Here is a 24,680-nt window from a genome sequence, read left to right on the forward strand (position 1 = left end):
ACATTACAGAGGCTCACCTACCTAACAGCGTCTCCTCCTTGTTCAGGGAGCAGCTGCTGACACACACCTGCTTGTCAAATGTGTACAGGAGCTGTTGGAGAGAATACACAGCCTCATGGGAACGCACGTGCACCAACACACATGTGCACAAAAGTAAAATCTGAAGCACTAAAGTAAAGCAGGCACAAACACAGTACCTTGTTCTGTTTGGTGTTGGAGTCAAATTTCCCAATCCTGGTAGTCCCTGTTGCTCCCTATCAGAATAGAAAGAATCTTCCAGTTAGGTCATTAAATCAATCAAACTACAGAGAGGGATAACCCTAATCTGTCCTGGCCGAGTAGACCTACTTTCCCACTGGTGTCTTCCACCACATTGAAGTGCGGAACGCCATGCTTGACCTCCTTATTACCTCGGCTGACCTTGCCGATTATCCTGACTAGACCTGCTTCACTTCAAACCAGCGATTCAACACTTTTTAGACTTCAGAAGATTTAAAATAAAAGGAAGAAGTCTACTGTGAAACCCAAGGCACAGCCAGGCATGCATGGAGCTGTGAACCTTGCACAAAAAAGAGATTATTTCCTCTTTGCAGGCTGCACACTGTCTTTAACCTACCAAACCCACAGACTCTTCAGCGGGCCTATCATTAAAGATTCATGTTGTGCAGAGAAGCACGGTTCAGCACACAGAACTTTATTTGAAATTCTAGCGAGAAACCCATGGTTTCTGAAAATATGTCATGCAGAATTAGAGCAAAATCTGTATAAAATAATTTAGATTCTTTTTCATTTGATGGTGTCCATTTGATGATGAGTGTTGGAGAGAATAGGGGATTTCAATATTTTGCTCACTCCGACTTCAATGAAGGACAAGCAGATACAGAATATTTGGCAAGAAATATGCATACAACGTTATATCTAACATACACTAAGCTTGTAACACAACTAAACTGAAACGAGCACTGAATTAAAAAGGATTAGAATAATTACACTGTACTTAATATGCAGTGCCGTCACTATGGACTTACCTTCCAGGAGTAAAGGATGCCCCCATCTCTCTCAATGTTTAGGATACGAGTGTCCACTGCTCCAGAGTATTCTGTAGGCACAGCATCATTATAATGAACACATACGTCTTATCATGTCTAAAAAAAAGTGTGCAGTGTTTAGTATTCCTGCCACTGTTCATGCTGAACATACTGAGTGGTATGCTTAATTAGAATATAGTGTGTTCCACAGTATAATAACTTATTATACACGTGTTAAGTGCCCAGATGTGGAGGTGAATTATTTGGCAGGAATCTGTAAAAGTGCCACTAATGAGATGCTGATGTATTACTGTGTAACCACAACTGTCATGCATCACTTTCAACACAGTTATCAGTTAAAGTACCACACATGCAGAGTTTCCATTTTACAGAATGTTACAGTAAACATATGATTGCTGAGTAACAACATGATATTTAAAAGTCTTGCTGTAGTTGTTAGATCCTGCAAAAAAATAATCAAAGTATTTATTTTAAGTCTCATGTGAAGACACTGGAAATAAAGAAATTATCTGCATTCCATTTAGTTCATATTATACAGTATTTTCTTTAAATATAAGATGCTAAGTTCTGGAATCATGCAACTACATATATTTTAGAATATTCGTTCAATTTTCTATGTTTAGTTTATATCTTTTCATTTGAAATGTTGCTCAATCATTGTTTTCATTACAAGGTATTTAGAGAGGAAATGTGAAAAGTAAATAGCGACATCTACTGGCATATACGTATTAATCTTTAACTATTTAGGATTCTGATTTTTCTATTTTTGAAGCTAAAGCTACAAAACAGTCCTACATTTTCTCTAAGAAATTTACTTTATATGTGATATTGAGCAATTTCGTACTAATTACACGAACGTATAATACAGTAAAATTCACTATAGACTTTTTATTAACAGTTACAGGTTTAACTTAACTTAACTAAACCTGACACTTGTAGCTAGCACTGTTAGCTAGCTACTGTTCAAAGCTATTCAGTTATGTACCAAACGCTATAAGAAACAGTTAGACACTGAAGAGTGGAGCTGACCGTGGACACCTGAACGCCTCACCTTTCACCCTGCAGACCGACGCTTCCTTCCTGAGGATGTCAGACACCACATCACTGTACAGGTCGAACTTTGGCTTTAACTTCAGCATGTTTACACCACTATCTGCTCAGTGGCTATCAGCTTTAAATCCCTGCATTGTTTAAAATACTCCGTAGTAAGTTTGTTTCCTTGAGAAGAAGCGGCGGCACCTGACAGCTGGTTCAGGCTTGGTACCATGTGACCAAAACTACACGCTAACTTTGGGCACTTGTACAACTGAAACTAATAATGCACATAAGCACATATTCACATGATCTGTGTACTTCTTCCTCTTGTCTTCAGAAACGTATTTTTATTGACATGCGGAAATGTTACGTTGTCCCGTAGTAAGCTCCTCCCTTCTCAGTGAGCAGACAGTCGGGTGATTCGCTGCCATAGGCCGAGGAAAGCATCGGTCCAGCGGGTTGGAATCTCTCACCGTCCCGCTGAATGGGTGCAGCATCCAGGCTCAGCAAGGCAATTCCCATTGGTGTCACAGTGGGTCCCAGGCGGGTGACTCAATGTACTTCACTGGAAGACTGTTTTCCAATAGAAGTGTGTAAATTGTATGGCTTTAGATTAAAAGCTTTACATGCATTTAACTATGACCAAAAATATAGATTGTATGCATTGATCTATAGGCCCTCTTAAACAGCCAATTTCAGTGTATTTTCAACCCGATAATATGACGATTAAAACACATAAATATGAGGTACAAATCAACAGGATGAGCAGGAAAGATAACCTTCCTCAAGGGGTTTATAAAAACACTGCACCTCCAAAATGTCGTTCAACAGGTACAAAACTTAAAATATTCTCTGGTTTTAGCATCTTCTACTTGAGGATTTGCTGCTTGGGGCAAATCTGAGAGGAATCTGATTAAAGATGCATCCAATTGAACAAAAAACATGACAAAATATTGGAAAAAGTAAATTGGGCAGGCTGAAGCCAACTTAAATCAAGATGACGTTGCTTATTTTGATGCTAGATTCCTTCAAGTTTGTTTTCCCCCTTGTATTCTCATTTTTAATAAGCTATAAAACACACTGTACTTTACAGATATCATTATACCGAGTAGTCATAAATGAATATCTGAATATTATTGATGTCTTGTCAAGATAACCAACTCAGAAATACACTGAAACCATAGCATGTTTTTATGGCTATTAAATATGATGCTGTTGAATGTTAAAACTACATCACTTTATTCCAGAGAGCTCATTAAAGACAAATGGTAATGAGAGTTTCTTCCTCTCCGGTCAGTCTCATTGCAGTAATACTATTCATGCAACCTTTTTTTGACTTAAATACATTGAGGTAGAGACCTCATTTAAAATATAGTTAAAAACAAAAAAACAATAGCAACAACATGAAATCCTAGGCACTAAGAAACAGAAATAAGAAATCTTTTGTGCTAATATTGAGCTCCAACAATAACATGTTGTAAACAAATATCACACATATTGTAGTACACTGGCCTAAGTATACATGTTTGTATTGGGTAAGTATTTTTTTACTGTTGGCATTCGTATTGGCTATTTGATGACCTCAGCAATTCCAATAATTAATGAAGACATTGGTGTTGTTGTGCAGGGCATACACGCACAGTACACCCGTTCTTTTTATACATTCATGAGTACACCCCAATGAGCCTTTTAGTGGCATTTCTGATATTGTAACATAATTTGATGACCGACACTGCCCCCTTCTGCTAAGTTTGAAAACAGCACATAAGAGTGGCTCATGTCTGCGCACTTCTTAGAAGAAAATTAAAGCAAAGAGCTTCCACTAATCTACGTGCTCACGGTACTATAATCATACGGCTACATCTGATGCTGGAAATGTCATATTCAATGTCATTGCAGGCCCCCAAAATCATTAACTCCGTTTAAAACCTGCTTTCTCTTAAGTTTCCCAACATAATCGACTTGACCAGATCCTGGCACACAATTTGAAAGTTGGCATAATAAATAAGTTAACTAAGTTAATTTCAAAGTACATAGTTCTTAATATTTCTTCAAAGATACCAAATATTCAATAGATTAGCCGACCCTAGGCATATAATGAAGAGTACATCATTTAGTTAAGTGCACAGTTTCTTTATGATGTGAAGAAATGAAAAAAAAGATATGTTGAGTGTATCGCTTTCATTACCGAGTGATGATCTTCGTAGGTCTAGAGAGTCTTTGGTTAAACTGGGTTGGCTGGCCGAATACAACCGAAGTACAACCGAGAGATGTCGGAATTTTGGTGACGACGTCCCGCCCGCCCCTTCGCCCACCCGGTTCTCTCAGCTTGTCCTTCCCCCTACACTACAGGCTGGAGTCCCCGGCAGCACAGCACGCAACACACTGACAGCTGCGACTGACTCACAACCGAGGGGGGAAAGATGGAGCACAGAGACGCCGACTTCAGCATATTGTTAGCGACCGATTCATACAAGGTAAAGTACTCATTGTGGTTTCTGACGGAGGGAGGCTGGGTGGAAAGGAGCGGCTGATGGATGAAAATAGATAAAGTCAAGGTGGTTTCAACATCAGTCCCAAGGCCATTACACTGCTCTCTGTGGCCGGTCTCCGTCGGTTCACAGAAGGCCGAATTGGCAAGAGGAAGATAAGGGGAGGGCTGGTACAGCAGAGATGGGGTACCAAATTCAGAAAGCAAGCATCCCTCTTTGAGCTAGCTAACTTATATCTAAACCCGCTGGTTATTGCGGAGCCAGTTAGCTAGTCACAGTGGTGAGCAAGCTAGCTGTGTTAGCTAGCTTGCTAGCTGAGAGGGAGCGCAGAAGGTAGACAGAGGGGATTGATATTTAAAAAGCTAATATTAGCCACCAGCTAGCTAGTGGTGTATGGCTAGCCCGGTGAACTGCAAATGGATAAAGTCTCATTCAAGAACCCAACCAGGCGTAATGTTAGCCAACATGGCGCTACCAACTACCAGTGACAATGCCTCACTTTTGGGAAACCAAAACCGAAAGTTAAAAGGAGTCAATGGCCTTTGCCTGCTCGGTGATACTGCCAGGCTTTCTGAGTCCAAAGTCTTGCTTAGAATTGACACGCTCGGTGCCTTTTTAAACGATAGTTAACAGTCGACTACAGGCTTTTTAAGCATCTATGGCAAAAACGATAGTGAGTAACGTTAAAGAGCGTACCATAAGACCAACTGCAAACTAACAATGTAAGTCTCGCACAAATGCACTTGCAGAAATGTATCTCACGTTGCAAGTGGTTGCCGGGACGTTTGCCAGGCCAGTTCATGTTCAGCAGTCATGTGACAGTGTTCAGTGATGGTGTTGATGGGACAGAACAGAAGGGCAACAATTACAGGAAGGAAGGGGGAGGGAGTCAGGACACCAGCAGAAGGTTGAGTTTGAAAACTAAAATGCACAGATTAAAACCGAAAGGTTGATACTGAGATCACATAACGACTGGGTAAATGAACAGTCAACTTTTAAATGGAGTCTGATGTAACTACATAACATAAAAATGTGTTCATGAACCAACACACTTAATTATTACAAGGAGTAGTGTAATTATTGGGTACTTCCTCAACAGTAATATAAATATCTAGAGAAAAACTGTAATCGTGTGCACAGAGGTTGTACTTCCAGATATCATATAAAATACTGCTAATTTTCAAAGGACCTGACACCTTTTTCTATTGTGATTCATAAACAGCACATACAATACTGCTAATAGTTGTATACATTACATTTCATTAAATAAATTATATTAGATAATAATTGAGGTAATTTGATGATAAAAAATGGAAGTTTACTATAATTTTTTAGAACATCACAAAAATATTCACAAAGGGTATTATTGTGCTGAAAACCCAAATTGAGTTACAGTTAAAGTAATGCTTTATTACTATAATATATATCTCTATTGTAATGAACCTGTGTCTATTAATGCACTCTTTTTGATTCTCAGCCAGACATGCTCTGAAAGTGTGTGAGGTTTTGGTCAGAGGTCTTTTCACGGACAGGCTTTATCATGCAGTGGAGCTACTAATGCAAGAAGAAAACTGCCGTATCTTTCCTCTAAAATATCCCCACCAAATGAAAATATAGTTTTACCATTTTTTAGCGATGTTGCACTTAGATTCATGAAGGAAATTCCTTGTTTTCTTTAGTGTAGGCAAAGTGATTACCGTGGTAATTATAATATTACATGTGGTTTTGTTTCTTGGATTCCAATTCTATATTATGTTACACTTTCGTTTTTTATTTCTTGTAAATGAATAGTTTTAGTTTCATTTTCACAGTGTGTCAGATATAGCTCCATCCTATACAGAATTTCAAGGTTGCCTTGTCTTGAGCGGTGGTGAAGGGAAGTGGTTAAGGAAAAGGCACTACAAAAAGCAATTTCAAGAACAATGATTTATCAAAACATATAACTGGTATTACTCATTTTTTCATATTTCTCATTGCTCTCATCTAGCTACCAGGTGTGTCCAATTTAAAACAGAACGTTGCATTGTTTCTTGTCATGTCAAGAGAGCAAAGTGCAGCGAAATGAGGGTAAAGACAAATTATTTGGGTGTTTTCTGATCAAATGGCATGTTAGGTCTTTGCCAGGGGAGGTGCACCTGTGTTGCCATACCAGGCCAGGATACTGTTATTGTCTCTTTAAACAGCCAGTTGAGTTACACAAACTTAAACAAAACGGTTAGCCAAGCATACCATATACACACTTTACACTGCTTTCATGCCATAATTTGTCTCACCGCCTTTTTATAAGTGTTATAGATCCTGAAATTAGCACCCCTATGCTCTGAATCGGGAGTCATTTTGAATCTAGGATCGATTTTTGAATTGAATCGTGACCAAGAATCAAAATGGAATCGTGTGATACCTAAAGATTCACACCCCTAGTTCCAATATGCAAACTACCATACTATTTAGTATGCTGGAAAAGGATTTAGTATGTCCCAAAACATAGTATGTCAAATGCAGTGTGTCAAAAATAAATTCTGACCCAGAATCCTTTGCGAAGCAGATGTATGAGCAAGAGGGTCAAAGTTCAAGGCGCCATGTTAGGACAAATTAATGTGTCCCAATTGCATACTGCATGCAACAGTACATACTTTGTAAGGGCAGCTACAGTATGTACTAAAAGTAATAAGAAAAACTATGCAATTTGGAACGCAGCTTTAGTGGACCGTGTGTTTGGGTGTGCCTTGTTGTGTCATTGAAAGTGGCTTGTGTATGTTGAACACAACCGTTGTACAGAGAGAACGGGTATTTACGGACTCGTACACCAACAAGACGCACACACTTTGTTCACAGGACATCAAAACAAGCTGAACCTTTTAATGTTTTTGTATTTTGTCTGTTTGAATTGAAAAGAGAATCTCAGCCCCAAAGCAAAGCTTGCCTATTGTCTGGAAACAAACGCATGCACGAGTCTATCTTTGATGTGAAGGGTCTGTCAGATTTGAACATACTACAGGGTGGAGGTGTACGGAAGATGTCATTGTTCATAACGCAATACCACAACACAAGGTCGTCGGCATATGACCACATTTACGTAACATGACATTTTTCTGAAGCTTAAATCCAGGGAGAATTAAAGTGAGTAAGTAGGTGGGGGTCTAGGATTTGTGGGGGAACCATTTTCACAGAGCAGAATGGCTACAGTGAGGGTTTAACCTGTGACATTTAGTTAATGGGATGGTGCCATTAAGTATTAATCCAGGCGCTGCAAGCTTCATGTTGTGCTGTTTGGAAAGAGAAACAGAAACATCCTTTCTGGTGGCCAGATTTAGATATCGAAAGTGACCAACTCCACCTGGTCTTTTTGTATACGTGTGTCTGCTGTTTGTGTCTATATTCTAGTCAATATATCTGAGTCATTTGAGGGATGTTTCATTTTTAATGACTTCACCATCAGGGTTTTATAGTGCAGACAAAAGAAGGAGGATGGTTTTAATATTTCAGATAAAATCAGATCAAATGCATATTAATTTTCTGCAGGCGTTTCTAATTTAAAGACTATAGAGACTCTTTCAGAATTTTTTTCGCTGGAAATAAACGAAAACAAGGAAGTTATGAGGCATAAACCAAAACAACAATGAGCTGAAAGATGCTAAAACGCTCCTTAGAGATGAGGGGAACTGCAGAGTCCGGTGATACTTCTCTGTGGATTCGCCACTACAAACAACTTCTGTCTTGATTTGACATTTCAATTGTGTTCATACTAGACAAATTAAAATATGCCAGATCTCAGTTAATATATCACCAAGACTACATGCTGTATGATTTTATAATCAGCTAGGTTCCACTTCCATTTTATTCCAAGATGTTCCGTGGCGTCATGATACTATTGTGTTAGGTAATAAGTGAATAACACCATTGGATAATGCTGGATCAGGTCTGGCTAGTGTGCCTTGCAAACTAGAGATTGTTACATACTTAGTGATTTTAAAAAAAGTGTTTGTGTATCTACATCGGCATGTGGGCCAGTGAATGGTGTACACACACACGCACACATGGTCAGGCGCAGTGTCATGTTGTGTGTCTTGACTCTATTTTGAGTCCTCAAAAGCCCAGAGGAAAGGACAGAGACGGGGTCAAAGAAACTGAGTAGATCATTGACATTTATCTCGGCACTTCTTCCCAAACTGTGGGTGAAGAGTTGATTTGTTCCCACACTACTTACGATGTAGCCTTTAGGCCATTTACACAAGTTTTTACCTGCGCGTCCAACGTAATGGTGAGAAGTTAAGTGTTTACCAAGGGAATATTCAAAGAACAAGCCCAAGACATACATTTAGTCTTGTATTTTCTGTCGTAAAATGTCTTTCTTCGTCACCTAATAATTTTTCTAGCCCTGATCCACAACTTTATTTTCTTGTATAGTAGTATTCCCTGAATGCCACTGTAAGACGTACAGTATGACAGTAGGCTTGCCACCTCTGGTTGTAAATGTATCGCCATTAAACATGTTAAGTTCCATTTTTTTATGGATATTTAAAAGCAGATCAGGCGGACAGCAAATGTCAGATGACAAAATGAGCTGTAACCGTTACCATCATTTAGGCAACCATATTTGTGGAAATTGATCCACAAATGCCCCAGTGTACTCTGTGGAAACCCCTGGATTCATTTTGTATTTTGATGGCCAGATGGCTACAGCTGACATAACTTATACAAGCAGTTCATTCTTTCTGTGCTTGTGAAACATGTCTCGTGCAGTACTTGATTTCACATTTGATTCAATGTTTCAGGCATCAGTCAGTTGACAGTAGGTTAGAAGATCATCACAAAGTAGAATACTGGAGAATGTGTACATCCCTCATTGTACATTGTATATTTGCAATCAACATTTCTCCATGTTATCTAACAATTTTAAAACAAGCCTTACAAATGTCCTTTAATACCTCTTAGGAGGATCAAACAATGATTGTTGGTGGGGTTCAGGGGCATAAAAACATTGGCTTCCTGCCCACACTTATACATTTAAAAGGGGCTCTTGATAAATCTTCACATAGCATCTGTTGTGAGGGAACTGTATGATATTACCATCAGATTACGTGCATGCATGTTATATTAGTATTATCAGTTTATTTATTGTAAATGCAAACATGTCTCACTTCCTTGATGTTTGCTCTGTCTCTGCAGGTCACACATTACAAACAGTACCCCCCCAACACGAGTAAAGTGTACTCCTACTTCGAGTGCCGTGAGAGGAAGACCGATTCCACCAAAAGCAGAAAAGTCAAATATGACAAAACCGTCTTCTACGGCCTGCAGTACATCCTCAACAAATTCCTAAAAGGTAAGTCCGAGCTCACAAATAAAATACGCCGCTCAAAAGGTTCCTGTGTTTTGTATTGTATTTGCGATGGAATAAAAAGTGCCCTTGAGCACGGCACTGAAGCGCCCACCTGAAACCCAGTTGGAGCTTCAAACGCTGGCAGACTGAATGACTCTGCAGCTTTTAGGTTTGGTCTCTGTTAATGATTCTTCACAGTTGTGTAAATATAAATGTGTTTCCAGTCAACTAAACAAATTAAATACGGACACTGCCCCGTAGACTGTTCTACTGTTGTCCAGTGGGTCTCCGTTTGCAATCGGGGCACATACCAAAAGCCTTTTGTGGTGTGTTATTGGTCCCCATGGGAGCATTTTTATCCTTTCATCTCCAGGACAAGGTCAGGGTAGTGAAGGGTCAGCTGTTAAACTGCATGTCTGACTCTGCTCAAAATTCAGTGTATTGCTTAAGGACACTTCAACAGGGCAGGTGCTTTCTATTGTGTCCCTTTTTACTCACTTAAAAATCAAGAAGGTTACAATGTGCTTCACATTGATTAGTCTGTACAGAGCATAGCACAAAGCCAGCAGGTTAAGAAGAATAAGGTTAAGTGAGAAAAGACCGAAATGAGGCGAGGTATAATGCAATGCTCCAATTAACTCAAGTTTGTGAAGGTGAATGTTTAAGTTCGTCAGCGTGATCCCGAAGGGCATGAGAGAGAGCAAGAGAGACGGAAAGAGAAGGAGTCAAAAGAATGAAAGCACGCTTCTCCCCTCCTGTCTCTTAAGAGGATTTCACGGTGCGGTAGCAGAGGTGCGGGGGAGACAGAGAGCCAGGGAGAACAGAGCGCATGAAGACAAAAGCACAGCTGCTCGTCCACCGTACGGGGGAGAAAGAGCAGCTGTCTGCGCAGAGCGTCCCTCAGAGCTCAATGAGGAGCCCAACTATTAGAGATGCATCCCGATCCTCAAACTCATGAAACCAAAAGTGTGCATGCTGATTCTTCTAGATTGAGTCATGGAGTGAAATGTAATCTTCTCCAACTGTCCTTTAGTCAAGGGTGTGGTGCAGCAGAAAACGTGAATGGGATTTTTCATCATAGTGAAAGTGAAAGAAGGACCTGTTCACCTAAACCGCCGTATAAGAAAACCTCAATGTTAGGACTTTCAATGTTTCACATTAAAGGGAAACACATTTTACAATTTTTTTTACTCATCCCCCTGTACAACCAAGCTTAAAAGGCTGCAGTCGGCAGCTTTGTATTACCTTTGAACAGAGCGAGGCTAGCTGTTTCCCCTCTATTCATTTTAAGTTTGAAATATCCAGCTTGCATTCATCTATATCTTTCCCTATGGGGACAACATCACTTGGAAACTTGAAATGAGGAGGTGAATTGGTGTGTGTTCGGATAAAGTCGTCTTGTCAACATGCACGGGATGCTTCTAATTGAATTACAACAGTGGACAGTAGAGTAGCGTTCCAGTGACTTCTCTCTAACATTGTGTGTTTCTCCAACAACACTTCCTCTTCTCTAGGAAAGGTCGTGACCCCAGAGAAGATCCAGGAGGCAAAGGAGGTCTACAGAGAACACTTCCAGGATGATGTTTTCAATGAGAAGGGGTGGACTTACATTTTGGAGGTAAAGAGAAGCTTTGTTTCAATGTGATACTTTGAGGTTGTACAAAACCATTTTTATTTGTATTTGTTGGAAGTTTCCATGAGACTATTTTCTAGGAATGGCTTTATTGAGGAAAAGGCTGGAAGTTGGAACTAGGTATACAAGTAAATACACACAGGTGCCAGCTAATATTTGCACATGATACATTCTGAGGGCTCGAGGTCCGTCTAGGACATGTACACAAACGCACACAGTCAGCAAACACATAATAGAGGAAGCTCGCAATCTGATTACTGTCACAAGGGTCACATTCTGCATGAGTGGAGTGGGGCTAAAAAAGAAGACATGTATACATTTTCAGAAGGCGCTTGGTGGCTATCTTCTAAAAACATTTTCTTGATGCGTAATGAAAGCCTACCCGCTAAAATAAGATAAATCTAAACCACATTTGTTTTTGCGCCTTTCCATAGGAAGAGAGATTAGGGCTTAACTAGTACCGTATTTTCCGCACTATAGAGCGCACTGGATTATAAGGCGCACTGTCAATGAATGGTCTATTTTCGATCTGTTTTCATATATAAAGCGCACCGGACTATAAGGCGCATTAAGCGAAACAAAACAGTCAGATAAGTCAGTCAGTCAAACTTTATTAAACGTGTTCACAATAACTCAACATTGTTCAAACGTTAATGAGCGTATTCACAATAACTCCCAACCTTGTTCAGTTGTAACACGTAAAAAAAACAGTCTGATACCGCCAAATCAAACGTCGTCTTCTTGCTTCCTCCACTTCCGTACCATTGATTCATTAATGTTGAATTCTCTCTATTCCCATGTTCTACTGCGTGACTGATAGCCTTGAGTTTGAAGTCCGCGTCGTAAACGTGTCTCTTGACAGGTGCCATTTTGGGGTCCTTATACACACACACTGTAATATTATGGTGAAGCACAGTATGTATTACTCCGCGACGCTCCTGACTACGGTAGCCGTAATGCTGCAAGCGGTGCGTGTTATGCAAGTACAGCGCGTATCCCTATGCGTAGCTAGACAGTTAGCTAACATGCAAAAGTCCTCCAATAAAGATGCAAGGTTTGCTTTCTTGACTTTACTGTTCTTATTTTACTTCGTAAAAAGACAAATAGTTTCCAAGGCTCAAGCATCACAGACACAAACACAGTTTTTTAGCGTCTCTGCTCCACGTGTTGATCTCGCAGCTCCGTAAACAAAGATCCTCGCAAAGCAGAAGCGCTCACTCTGACACGCCCCCAGCAAACCAACAAACCAATGAGCGCTCACTCTGAGTCAAAAAACATGTCCCAACTCTATAAACATAGAAATAAGCAGCACAGTGCGGCTTTGTAGTTTACAAAAGTCGTACTAAAACATTTTGACAGAGCGCCGTGTACCACACAAAATCGCTTCGAGATCAGTAAACACAACCAGAATTAATCCATATATAAAGCGCTCCGGATTATAAGGCGCACTGTCGCTTTTTGAGAAAATTAAAGGCTTTTAAGTGCGCCTTATAGTGCGGAAAATACGGTACTATTCTTGAGATAAAAAGTCGGATTCCGCAACTACAAAATGTCACAGCCAGTTTATATATCCATGTTTCAGCACCTTGGAGAGAGCACAGAGCTCTGTAGTGGCAAAGTATTTTCTCAAGTGAGGTGAAGTATTAATAAACCTCTTATTTATACTCAGTTTTCCCTTTGTCATCATCGCATACCACATGGCTGAATCAGCCCTCAATCTGGCAGTCTTTTTCTTCTCGCAAATCCCCCTTCACTTCATGTTGATCATCTATAAACCAGCACATACATTCAGGCCCATACAAATGCTGCTCGCTCTTGGTAGTGGTATGTATTATGGCTATGACTATGATCTGTTACTTGTGGATTCAGTGGCTTTCTTCCAATGCACACCTTCTTTCAGTGTGAAATGCTACACAAAGTTTGCTTCAGACCAGGTTTCGAAAAGCAGAAATTCTGTTTCATACCCTGTCCACATTGCTCCCAAGCAGGAAGCGTGTGAAGGTCGAATCTCACCCGAAACTGTGTCGCCTTCCAAATGTGTGTCAATTTCCTTTTTCGGGTCGTCTCAATCGAGATAGAAATGCTGACATTTTGTAAGGAATTGCCACAGGGTAAATCTGATTCTGATAGTGTGTGTGTGTGTGTGTGTGTGTGTGTGTGTGTGTTTACAGAAATACAATGGACACCTGCCTATTGAAATCAAGGCAGTGCCAGAGGGGAGCGTCATTCCTCGAGGCAACGTTCTGTTCACAGTGGAGAGCACAGACCCTGAATGCTACTGGCTCACCAACTGGGTGGAGGTAAGTTTGTTTTGCACGTAGGTCCCGACATGACACAAGTCTATTGTTCGATTAGAGTGCGTCGGGCAGGTAGTGTCTAAACCACATGTACTGTTTGTTGCATTGTGGTTAATGTAGGACTCTGAACTGGACCCTCACTGGGGACTAAACGTCAGCCGCTTCAAATTTGACTTAATCTTCAGCTCTGGATTCGCTTTGTGAAGTTGAAAGCAATTGTACACTTCTCACCGCTCCGCCCTCATATAACAGTTTAGATTTGAACGTGCTACTTGTATTGCTATGAAAACGACATTGCAGGGGATATAAGTAAGATTTAATGGTTAGCTTTATTTGATTATTGATTTAAGGCTAAATACTGTCCTTTGGCAACATTCATGCCCTTTTTATTACAATGGAGAGTTAACAGTTTTATAAAAGCTATAAACTATTCAACTTGGCAGCACGCCCAACGACACCTCTTACAGTATGTCCTTAAATCTCACTGCCACGGCTTATTGCTTAACCACTGCTTAGAGATGTGTCGTAACGGCAGCCAAAAGTCAGGTTGGCTGAAAAGTGCCAAAGCAGAGATATACATACAGTAGGTGCTAAAGAAACTCTTGGTAAAATAATTTATTTCTATAAATAAAACCTTGACCTGAACAATGTTCCGTTCTCTGAGGCAGCACATCTTTGAAATGATTCTGAACCGTGTAAGGAGTGTGTGTCAAATGTATTCACTTTGCCTTTTAAGTTGTGTAAAGGCACAAGGTTCACCTGTAAAGGAATTACTTTGAAGCCTTCTATCCTTTTTCAGTTAATAGCACGGTATTATACTTCCTGATATTCTATTCCATTTTTTATACTTTTCATATTTACAGTACAGACACGAGAGTGGCATCAATCCACTCGTCTAACCTAGGCAAAAATGTACAAACGCGTGTCATCTTATCAAGTGATATCAGAATGTTTAAAACACACAAACAACATGACTGTGTTTTTTTTTGTCGGGGGGGGGGGGGGAAGTACAGCTGTAAAATAGCTTTTGGTGATTTGAAGCAGGCAGTCTGGCGTCTAATGCAGCCTCCTCAGTGCTGCTTTTATTACGATGAGAGAATGCACTGTGCAAGTCCTCCCGAGATGAGTAAGATCTTATGAACTTAATGCCGCATGAACAGACTGTCCTCAATGACTCGGCAGAGCTAAATTCATTTACCATGAGCTGCAATACCTTCACTCCATCTCTGCTTTTACTAACCCTCTCTCTGTCTCTCTTTCCCTATTCATAAATATCTGGTTTGACCTCTGCCACAGATGAATTATGCAGCATTTTCTTAGAATATGATTAAAAAGAAACAAGCTTTCTTTGATTCCATCCATTGATGCAAGAAGAAAAGCTTTTGACCTTCTGTACAAAGGAATATTTGTGAAAGTCTTACAGACACTTATTACAGATTTGTCTTTGATAAGTCGATCCATCTCTTTTTGTACTGAAGTATCTCACATTTGGATCTATAAGTTGATACAGAAACGCTCAATTATAATAATATCATTTTATGCACCAATGAAAGAGAGCAGTGCTTGGACCTGGGTCATCCTCAGCCGAGAGCGCAATCCCAACACACATGCACTGTCTTGATAAATTTGGATACACAACACACAGTCTCCACGGCTGATATAAATACATGCACACACACACACACACACACACACACACACACACACACACACACACACACACACACACACACACAGAGTCATTCTTTATGGCTCATGTAAAATTAGCCCTAGCCTTCAGTCCGATGTCCTTGTCTCCCCTTCACTCTTGCTGTCACTTCTTCTTTTACTTTCCTTTTCTTCTCTTTGTCAATCTGTCTGTCACGTTCTCTTTTTTCTTTATGCCTTTCTTGCTCTTTTGACTCTCCTTCCCGCTTACCTTCCTCATTCCAACCCCCCCAGCTCTCGTTCCTTATCTCCCTTCATTTTGTTCTGCGACGTTGACCTGAGAAGTTATGTTGGCACGTGCATGTGTTTGTGTATGCACACATTCCTCCCAAGTGTTGTTTTTGCCGTATTGCGGTCTCATTTTACCATCCGAGATATTATTACCCCTGACAAACGGTCACACGATGATCACGTTGTGCATTTCATATTATAGAAATGTCACAACCAGCTTAATTCTAAGAGTATTCAATTCAACACAAAAACAGTTAGATGTGTTATAAGCTCAAGTCATGACAAGGAAACAAGGCTCATGTTATAGGCATAGGGCACATGACTGTGTGGGTGTGGTGTGTGTGTGTGTGTGTGTGTGTGTGTGTGTGTGTGTGTGTGTGTGTGTGTGGTTGACTTCGCTCTGGCAGTCACATGAGTCCATGTTATAGTTTAGATCATGATTAAGTCTGAGTAGGCATGTGACCCGCTCGCTGCCGGAGGGTGAAGACACACACTGCATAGTATTAGCAGGCGAAGTTTAGAAATTAGAGCTGGAAGTTTGCAAAAATCTTTGTACATCCTGGTGTTTTTAAATGTTTGTCATGCTCTCTCTAGCTGCTTTTAATGAGGTACGACACACTTATACTTAGCTGTCATTCCTACTATACACACACACAGCCGTTTCATATAAGTTATAAAATGTTGCCATTACAGTTTCATGTTGTGGCGTGACCCAGTGGTCACCATATTAGGTTGATTTCTTTACCTAGTAAAGGTTGTAGACGCGCTGCCCTACACTCCACGTGACGTATGCGAACGAGAGTAGATGAAGAAACGGTCACAGTACTACCAAGTGAAAATGGCTTGGGAAACTCTCATACTAAATCTTAATAGCAATAGTGTTCCTAAAAGATGGCAATTCATTTATTTTCCCCATATCGTTCAGCCGTGTGTTTTCATGAAATTTCCCAGCTGGTGGTGAGTACAGATAAGCCATTTGTTTGGACTGTGACTCCGTTTCAGAGTTGACATGAGGCATCGTGGAATGTATTCTCCCCAGAGTTTGTCTTGTGTGAATGAGCATTCCCCTTTGATCCCTCTGAGCTTGTTAGTTTTAGGTTTTAATACCAGTTGAATACTGGGAAAGCAGGACGATTGGAGCAGACATCCATTGGTCAATTCGGTGCTGAAAAAACACTTTTGCTGCAACTTCGGCCGTTTTCATTTAATGTTCACATAGAAGTGTTTGTTTAAATAGGCTCAGTAAATGATTGTTTTCACTAAGGACTGGGATATACTTGTAATCATAGGTGCACGTGTGAAATCAGAAGAAATGAGCCTTTGCATTGAAATGTTCTGACACCCTGAAATAAAAAATAAATATGTAGTAAACTGGACTGTCCTCCTTCCCTCCATCAGACCATCCTGGTTCAGATCTGGTACCCCATCACTGTGGCCACCAACTCCAGAGAGCAGAAGAAGATCCTCGCCAAGTACCTCCTGGAGACTTCTGGGAACTTGGAGGGCCTGGCGTATAAACTACATGACTTCGGCTACAGGGGCGTCTCCTCACAAGAGGTGAACTTGCCCTGTGTATATATCATACAGCAGATAGTGTTGAGGTGGTGCTTAGCCTTACGGTGGAAACCTTCAGATGTTTCTATTTTACAAAAGCAATGCTAAGCTTCAAAGGGAATTCCTGACCTTGGAAACAGTAGCTCGACAAAAACAGTCCCAACTCAAGGTCCACTTACTAGCTTTCCCCGGACCTTTCAACCATGTCACACTGTGCACCGTGAGTTGGAATCATTTGGTCAAATATATAATGTTTTTGTGTGACATCACAGGTGTGAAATAAAAAAAATAGCAACAAAATGAAAAAGTCCGCCCTTTATCTCGCATAACACTATCTCCCTCCTATTTGCAGACTGCGGGCATCGGAGCCTCCGCCCATCTGGTCAACTTCAAGGGCACAGACACGGTCGCCGGCATCGGAGTCATTAAGAAGTACTACGGCACCAAGGACCCCGTGCCAGGCTTCTCAGTGCCTGCTGCAGAGCACAGGTACACACACACACACACACACACACCTTTCTCAACATTTTATTTGTTTCATGTTGCTTATTGAGCCTTGCGTGTGTGTTTCTCCGTGTACCCCACATTCCTCAGCTACACAGCGTTTAATTATTACAGCAGTAGAAGTGCAACATGCTCAACACTAATAATAATACTTTGTATTTGTATAGCGCTTAATAAGTTACATAAAGGCACTTAACATGGTAATACAAACAGAGACCGTGCAGCTATTTATAATGCATATATGATTACCTTAGTGAATAGATGTATATGCGTTATGTAATGTCAACACAATATTTCAGTTACTTCATATGTTATGTCTATAATGAATGCAAAAGGAGTGAAAAGGTAAACCAATAAAAATTTGGTCACAAAAATTAAAGGAAACCGTAAAAGTAATAATAATAATAATAATAATGAATAATGATAAAGACAAAAAGAACTAATGGATCACAGATTTAAAAAGGTTTTGGTACTTTTTTCTTTATATTTTGCTTCGAGGAGATGATTTTAGGTGAAGAAGAATCTTATTTGATGCAAACATTTGTACATTAGTAGGAATGTAGCTCAACATGGAAGTGAAAGCAGCGCTCTGATTATTTAAAACGTGCAATAAAAATATTCTGGCAAGGAATAATAGTGATCTCAATATTGATCATTTTGGCCGTAATCGTGCAGCCCTACGAGGAGGTTGGCGTCGGCAGATCTGAGGTTACAGGTAGAAGCATGAAGGTGCACGAGGTCAGTGAGGTAGGGGGGGGTTAACAGTAATTGGACAAAGACTTAAAGTTTTTGGAAAATGCTTAATTTTACCGGTTATGTTTTTAAGGTTAGTAATTTGCTTGAAGTCGGAAATACTCCTTGAAATTTGCTTGATTTTCAACACAGTATGGAGTTTCATCTACACAATCACTCATGTAAACCAACACACTTTTAAAAAAAAAATGTAATGAGAGAATCCCGTGGTTAAATAAAGGACGCTCCTTTTTCAGGGATGTGTAAGGTTTGCAGGAACTCAACCCCTGGAGGCAGCTAAATTCCCGTAAACGTTGCTAATGATCGGCATAATGTGTCCACAGAAAGAACAGGGGAACATTAGGCACGTCTCTGCTCCCTTCATCGCTGGTGAGATACTTCTTGATTTGGCTAAGAGCCAGGCCTGGGTGCAAACTTTTTCAACCACAAAGTAGATTTTCAAGATGCAAAAACTTTAAAATTGCACTTGGTTGTCTGCCAAAGCTGTTGATGGAGGGAATTTATCAGCCAGAGTGAGAATTTACTCGTCATTTGGCTGAGGTTGGTGTTAATTTGCTTCCCCCGATTCGAGCTTGGTCACCCTCGCACTATTATCTGGTTCATCTACCTCAGCTTGTCAATGGGCCTGTTATTGGCTGCTGCTGACGCACATGCCCTGGCACTCACATGTGTCTGCTGTTGTTGTATGGCACTAATCCATTTATCTTGCACACACACACACACAGTCTTTCTGTTTCGCTCTCATGCGCACGGTCGCTTCTTCCTTGCCACCAGGGCAGTTACTGCTGCTCCAGCGCACCCTTCTTCCCCACACAAGTGCATTGTGGGATGGTGGCAGTAGCTGTCATAGTAACCATTATGCAATGACCCCTCTCCTAAAGTCTGTTTGGTTGCTACCTCAGAGGGAGGAGTCACAGTGAATTTCCACTTTGATTTTGACATAAAAGGAAAGGGGATGGGCGGGTGTTTTAGAGCAGAGGTGTGTTACCTTCAGAGCGCTTATGCACCAAACTTTGAGTGTTGACTCTTGACTTTCTCTTTAAAATTAAAAAGAATCAGAGGTACTATTTAGAACGTTACTGTTGTTTGCGTCAAATTGTATTCCAACATTTTCTAGTTTTATTTTAAAATCATAACAGAATGTCAAGTACTAAATCACATATAATGGAAACTGTCTTCAGGGCCTGATTAGACTTTAATAAAGTATAAAAGTGTGTGTGTGTGTGTGTGTGTGTGTGTGTGTGTGTGTGTGTGTGTGTGTGTGTGTGTGTGTGTGTGTGTGTGTGTGTGTGTGTGTGTGTGTGTGTGTGTGTGTGTGTGTGTGTGTGTGTGTGTGTGTGTGTGTGTGTGTGTGTGTGTCCTTGCGTTGCCTTTTAACAGTAATTAATGTAGTATCTCAGGTGTTTACTAAAGACCTATTTTAACCTTCAGAAAACACAATTCAGTTGCAGATGTGGCGTCATCCAAAACTAATACCTGGAGTGCACTGCCCTCTTCTGGGCGATCTGTGGCATTAACATCTCATGAAGGTCTTGTTCCCGTCATCAGTCGTGTGGAACCACTCGGTGGACTCAATTATAGTTTAAAGGCAATCTCACAAAAAGCATTTTTCTTACTTATGCATTAGTCAAAATTGAAATAAAATTCAACTATGCAATTTGCATTCTCTCACAATATAAAACTGAAAATGGAAAAGCCATTGGACATTTTACTTTCACCAACTCTGCTTTAAGGTTGATAATATTCAAATGTTATTTCAAATTTGAAAATGCAATGTAATGATCTCCTCCTGTTCTTGATCTGATCTTTCATCCAAACAGATAACTAATCTAAAGTTCTTGCTATTGAACCGCTCACTCATTTCCTTCTTTATTTTTTAAATGGAAAGTGGTTTACATTCTTCTATTATTACTTTATTTTGTTCATGGAGAGGCACAGCACTCAAACCAACCCCAGACGTTGTCCACAATATGGGATGTTTTTTTATCCACCATATGGATGGAGAAATGACTGTCACACATAGAATAATGATGTACCTGCCGTTCTCTCTCCAGTACCATCACAGCGTGGGGGAAGGACCATGAAAAAGACGCCTTTGAGCACATCATCAAGCAGTTTCCTAACGTGCCCGTCTCCATCGTCAGCGACAGCTACGACATCTACAACGCCTGTGAGAAGATCTGGGGAGAAGACCTCAGATCTCTGATAGAGGGGCGCAGTGCAGATGCCCCGCTGGTTGTCCGACCAGACTCAGGAAACCCGCTGGACACCGTTTTGAAGGTGGACAACTTGTCTTTTCAACTAAGAGCTTACAACTAGTGTTAACACAATATCCAAAATACTGAAACAATGCCAAAGAGTATTGTGAAACTTTTCTATATCCTGAAACACTATTTAAAACACACTAACGTCCCTTTATTTCCACCTCACTCTCTTTTACTTGTGTCAGGTTTTGGAGATCCTCGGTAAGAAGTTTATTCCAACGGAGAACTCCAAAGGTTATAAGGTTCTCCCTCCTTACATCAGAGTCATACAAGGTGACGGAGTTGATATCAACACACTGCAAGAGGTAGAGACACATGCTGCGCACTGATTGATGCAATGCACTGGGAGCAGCAACTCTCCCAGAACAAAACTCTTACTTAATGTTACCGTGTGTGTTCTTCAACAGATAGTGGAGGGTATGAAGCAACACAAATGGTCCATTGAGAACATTTCCTTCGGGTCCGGAGGGGCTCTGCTGCAGAAGCTGACCAGAGATCTGCTCAACTGCTCCTTCAAGTGCAGCTACGTGGTCACTAACGGACTGGGGGTGAGTACTGATGCGTCACAATGTGTTAACTGGCTTTTTGTTTATTTTCAGCTGTACTAATAAATAAAAAAATCATCTTAAAAAAAAGAAATGGTTCATATTTGATTTAGGCTTTTTATATATATCAGTACAGAACTTTGCTTAAACCCATGATTTGAAATTCCCTTTCCGTTCGAAATGTGATTTATTTTCTTTTTTTCTGTGTGTTGTGAAAAGGTGAATGTGTTCAAGGACCCAGTGGCGGACCCCAACAAGAGGTCAAAGAAAGGTCGCCTGTCTCTGCACCGGACTCAGAGTGGAGACTTTGTCACCCTGGAGGAGGGAAAGGGCGACCTGGAGGAGTTTGGCGTGGTGAGTTCAAGGCCTACAGTAGCACACAGACACTTTTGCACATAGAAAATGTTTTCAAGTCTAGCACAAAGAATTACGTTTCACAGATGCTGACCTGCTTCTTCTCTCACCTTCACATTTTCTGTTTCCCCCTCTCTCCCCCCCCCCTTGTCATCTGTCCTTCTGTATTTCTTTTGTTTACCCTCCATCCAACTTGTTTTTCGATTCCTCTCCAGGACCTGCTGCACACCGTCTTTCAGAACGGGAAGATTGTGAAGACGTACACATTTGACGAAGTCAGAGACAATGCTAAGCTCATAGAAAGTGAGCTTGAAGTAGTGCACTGAGCGCCGCGCTACTAAACCCCAAAACAAACCCCCACCCCCCTCCTCCCCCCTCAACCCTTCACCTTTTGGCCTCCGACGCAACCTCCGAAAATGGAGGTGGCGTGCATCGCTAATAGATCCCACTCCCAAAGCTTGAACACCCTCACCAAAACGTTCCTAAAAGCCCAAAACTCCCTTAAAATTCACGTGTCTTCACCCTCAGTTCCTAAACGCCGTTGTTGGTTCTGCATCAGAGTAGGGGGGGAATTTGGAAACTCGCATTCAACTGATGAACGGAGAAAACCTCACACGGGTGAGTTGGGGGGAGGAGAAAGAGAATAAAATGTGTGAGGTACAGTAAGCGACAGGAGGGATAGAAGTTCACTCCCACGCGGCACTGCCCCCAAATTGAACTTTGCCGCGTTGCACTGAATACGATGATTGTGAATGAGCTCCTGGCAGCTGCGTGCGGAGTGAACCCACGGTGAGAGAAAGAGAGAAAGATAGCAGATGGTAAGAAAGAGACCGACAAATATAAAGCCACACCCGCACCAATGACCGCGCCCCGTGTATTGTGTACAGAACTGTTTAGAGAAAAGAAATACATGTCTGAATCTACTTAGCTTTGTCTTTTATGTGAAGGAAGAAAATGATGATCATGGTATATAACGGTGCACCGATAACATTCACTGGAACGGAAGATCCTGAAAACTTAGACTGTAATTATGAGCAATGAAGGAATTAATTCCCTTACTTTTCTTGCTTTTAATCAGTAGCTACGGCCCAAATTATACAAGACCAACAGCTATCAAGTACTACCTGGATATTTTGTACTTTTACTCCACCAAATAAAAATGTTATAGGTGCATCTCTGAAGGTATACATATGATCATCTACTTGCCATTACGTTGGCCACAGAGCATTCACCTCCTGGAGGTCCAATCATAACGCATAATTACAAATTCTGTTCATAGAGAGAGGATTCAGCCGATCACAAAGGGAGGTTTGTAATGTTTCTTTAATTTCAGACACACGTGAAATATAATGAATGAGAACGTTATAAAAGGCTTATTTTCATCAGTTGCCAAAGCCCCAAATCTTTACAAAACTTAATTAACAAGCTTAAGTTTCAAATTGGGTCTTCAAGACGGTGAATGCTCTGGAAACCAGTCTTTACTGTATAAGTTCATGTAAAAGAAAAAAAAAGAAAATACATCACAGAAATGGTCTTCACTGGAATGAAGATGATCTAACTTTGTGTTTATGAAAGATTATGTGGCTCCTTGTTCTGAAATGTTTGTTAATGTTGGTTCTACTGTGTGTGTGCTTGGATCTGTGTGTGTGTGTGTGTGTGTGTGTGTGTGCGCGCTGAGATTTTCTTCCTTTTTAAAGGACTGTGTAGTATTCCTATTATGCAAATGTACTTGTTGATCGGGCGAATAGAGGACACTCTTCATTTTTACTTTGCCGGCCTTTTATTCTGAAAGGAGACACCAAGTGGTGACAGACAGGTGGCGATACAGTAGTGACGCCTGTTTTATCCTTTGGGCAATGTAAAGGGATGTTCCTGTCGCAGAGCTAGGAGGGATTTAAGAGGAGCTGGTGACATCACAGGAAACAAGATATTTGGCAGATTTTTTCAGGCTGTGTGCAGTGTTCCTCCCACCTATCTAAATTCTAATTCTACCTTTTTTGATTTAATCCTATATACCTGCACAATTACCAGCATTCCCCATTAGCTTCCATTGTATTTTGTGTGTTGATTAGCAAATGTTAGCATGCGAACACGCTAAACTAAGATGGTGAACATGGTAGTCCTGCCAGAGTGTGTACGGTTAAATCTGCCATATTTACACGATGGACTCAAGTCCTCATGTTGGTTAATGTGCATTTTCCCTTTTTAAATAAAACTAAACCCATCATACTAGCATGTTAGCATTGTCATTGTTAGCATGCTGACAGTATAGTCTCACTGAGCTGCTAGCATGGCTGCAGACTGTCTTAAACGGTCCAAACTGCAGGTAATGGTTTATTGTCTGCCTGCACAGTCTTTTCAGACATTCAGCCGCTTAACATTCATAGCTTCACATATTCTCTCCTTGGGAGTGTCTACCACAGCTAAGTGTCTGCCCCTCGAGCCATCAGTCACTTTATTCACTTTACCTCCATGGACACTGACCCTGCTAGTTCTCTGTGATTTTAGCAAAGACCTTGAAGAAGCCTGCCATGTCACTGACTCCCATCTCTCGTCTCTGGCTCACAACACAATTAGTCGAGCACTGAAACAATGTCAAACTGTTTTTTCTTTATTTTCCTACTCTTTTATTTTCCCACTGTCACCACTGTTATGTCAGTTTTGGAGTAACAACACAGTTTTTCTTTCCCAATTATGGGGTGCATTTTAGTAAAACTCTGTTTTACTATTTTGATACTGTCTCAGTTCTTACCTCAGAGAAGTATTATTTTGTATGACAAAGGAGAGAAACAATGCCAGAAATATCGCAGTAAATAACGTTATTATCGAACGACGTGGCCATACTGCCTTCTCACTTGTACATACATCCGCTAGTTAGACTGGAAGCAGAGGGGCAGGTTTGGAAGATAATACTATTATTATTTTTTGTCAAAACAACC

The 24,680-nt window shown here is 40.7% G+C and overlaps 2 protein-coding genes across 5 annotated transcripts in view; one reads left to right on the forward strand and one right to left on the reverse strand.

Moving 5' to 3' along the window:
* Positions 1–4,353, reverse strand: part of gsap (gamma-secretase activating protein) — a 32,646-nt gene extending 28,293 nt beyond the window's left edge. For 3 of the 4 annotated variants that reach the window (XM_029461743.1, XM_029461742.1, XM_029461744.1), the window contains exons 1-5: positions 4,273–4,352; positions 2,101–2,657; positions 1,029–1,099; positions 198–254; positions 22–91 (exon numbers count right to left, since the gene is read on the reverse strand). In XM_029461743.1, coding sequence (XP_029317603.1) covers positions 22–91; positions 198–254; positions 1,029–1,099; positions 2,101–2,188 — 286 coding nt within the window. In that variant the 5' untranslated portion in view covers positions 2,189–2,657; positions 4,273–4,352. Of the gene's footprint in view, positions 1–21; positions 92–197; positions 255–1,028; positions 1,100–2,100; positions 2,658–4,272 lie in introns of all 4 variants that reach the window. The other variant, XR_003834539.1, reaches the window with a different exon arrangement.
* A 53-nt stretch (positions 4,354–4,406) lies between these two features.
* nampt1 (nicotinamide phosphoribosyltransferase 1) overlaps positions 4,407–24,680 on the forward strand; it is a 21,161-nt gene continuing 887 nt past the window's right edge. The window contains exons 1-11 of the mRNA XM_029461746.1: positions 4,407–4,561; positions 9,746–9,902; positions 11,414–11,517; positions 13,704–13,832; positions 17,166–17,324; positions 17,674–17,810; positions 20,633–20,858; positions 21,028–21,147; positions 21,250–21,390; positions 21,607–21,741; positions 21,957–24,680. The exon at positions 21,957–24,680 is cut by the window's right edge and continues 887 nt beyond it. Coding sequence (XP_029317606.1) covers positions 4,508–4,561; positions 9,746–9,902; positions 11,414–11,517; positions 13,704–13,832; positions 17,166–17,324; positions 17,674–17,810; positions 20,633–20,858; positions 21,028–21,147; positions 21,250–21,390; positions 21,607–21,741; positions 21,957–22,067 — 1,473 coding nt within the window. The 5' untranslated portion in view covers positions 4,407–4,507 and the 3' untranslated portion in view covers positions 22,068–24,680. The remainder of the gene's footprint in view (positions 4,562–9,745; positions 9,903–11,413; positions 11,518–13,703; positions 13,833–17,165; positions 17,325–17,673; positions 17,811–20,632; positions 20,859–21,027; positions 21,148–21,249; positions 21,391–21,606; positions 21,742–21,956) is intronic.

This window comes from Cottoperca gobio, chromosome 23 (assembly GCF_900634415.1).
Source record: "Cottoperca gobio chromosome 23, fCotGob3.1, whole genome shotgun sequence".
Lineage (NCBI taxonomy): Eukaryota > Metazoa > Chordata > Actinopteri > Perciformes > Bovichtidae > Cottoperca > Cottoperca gobio.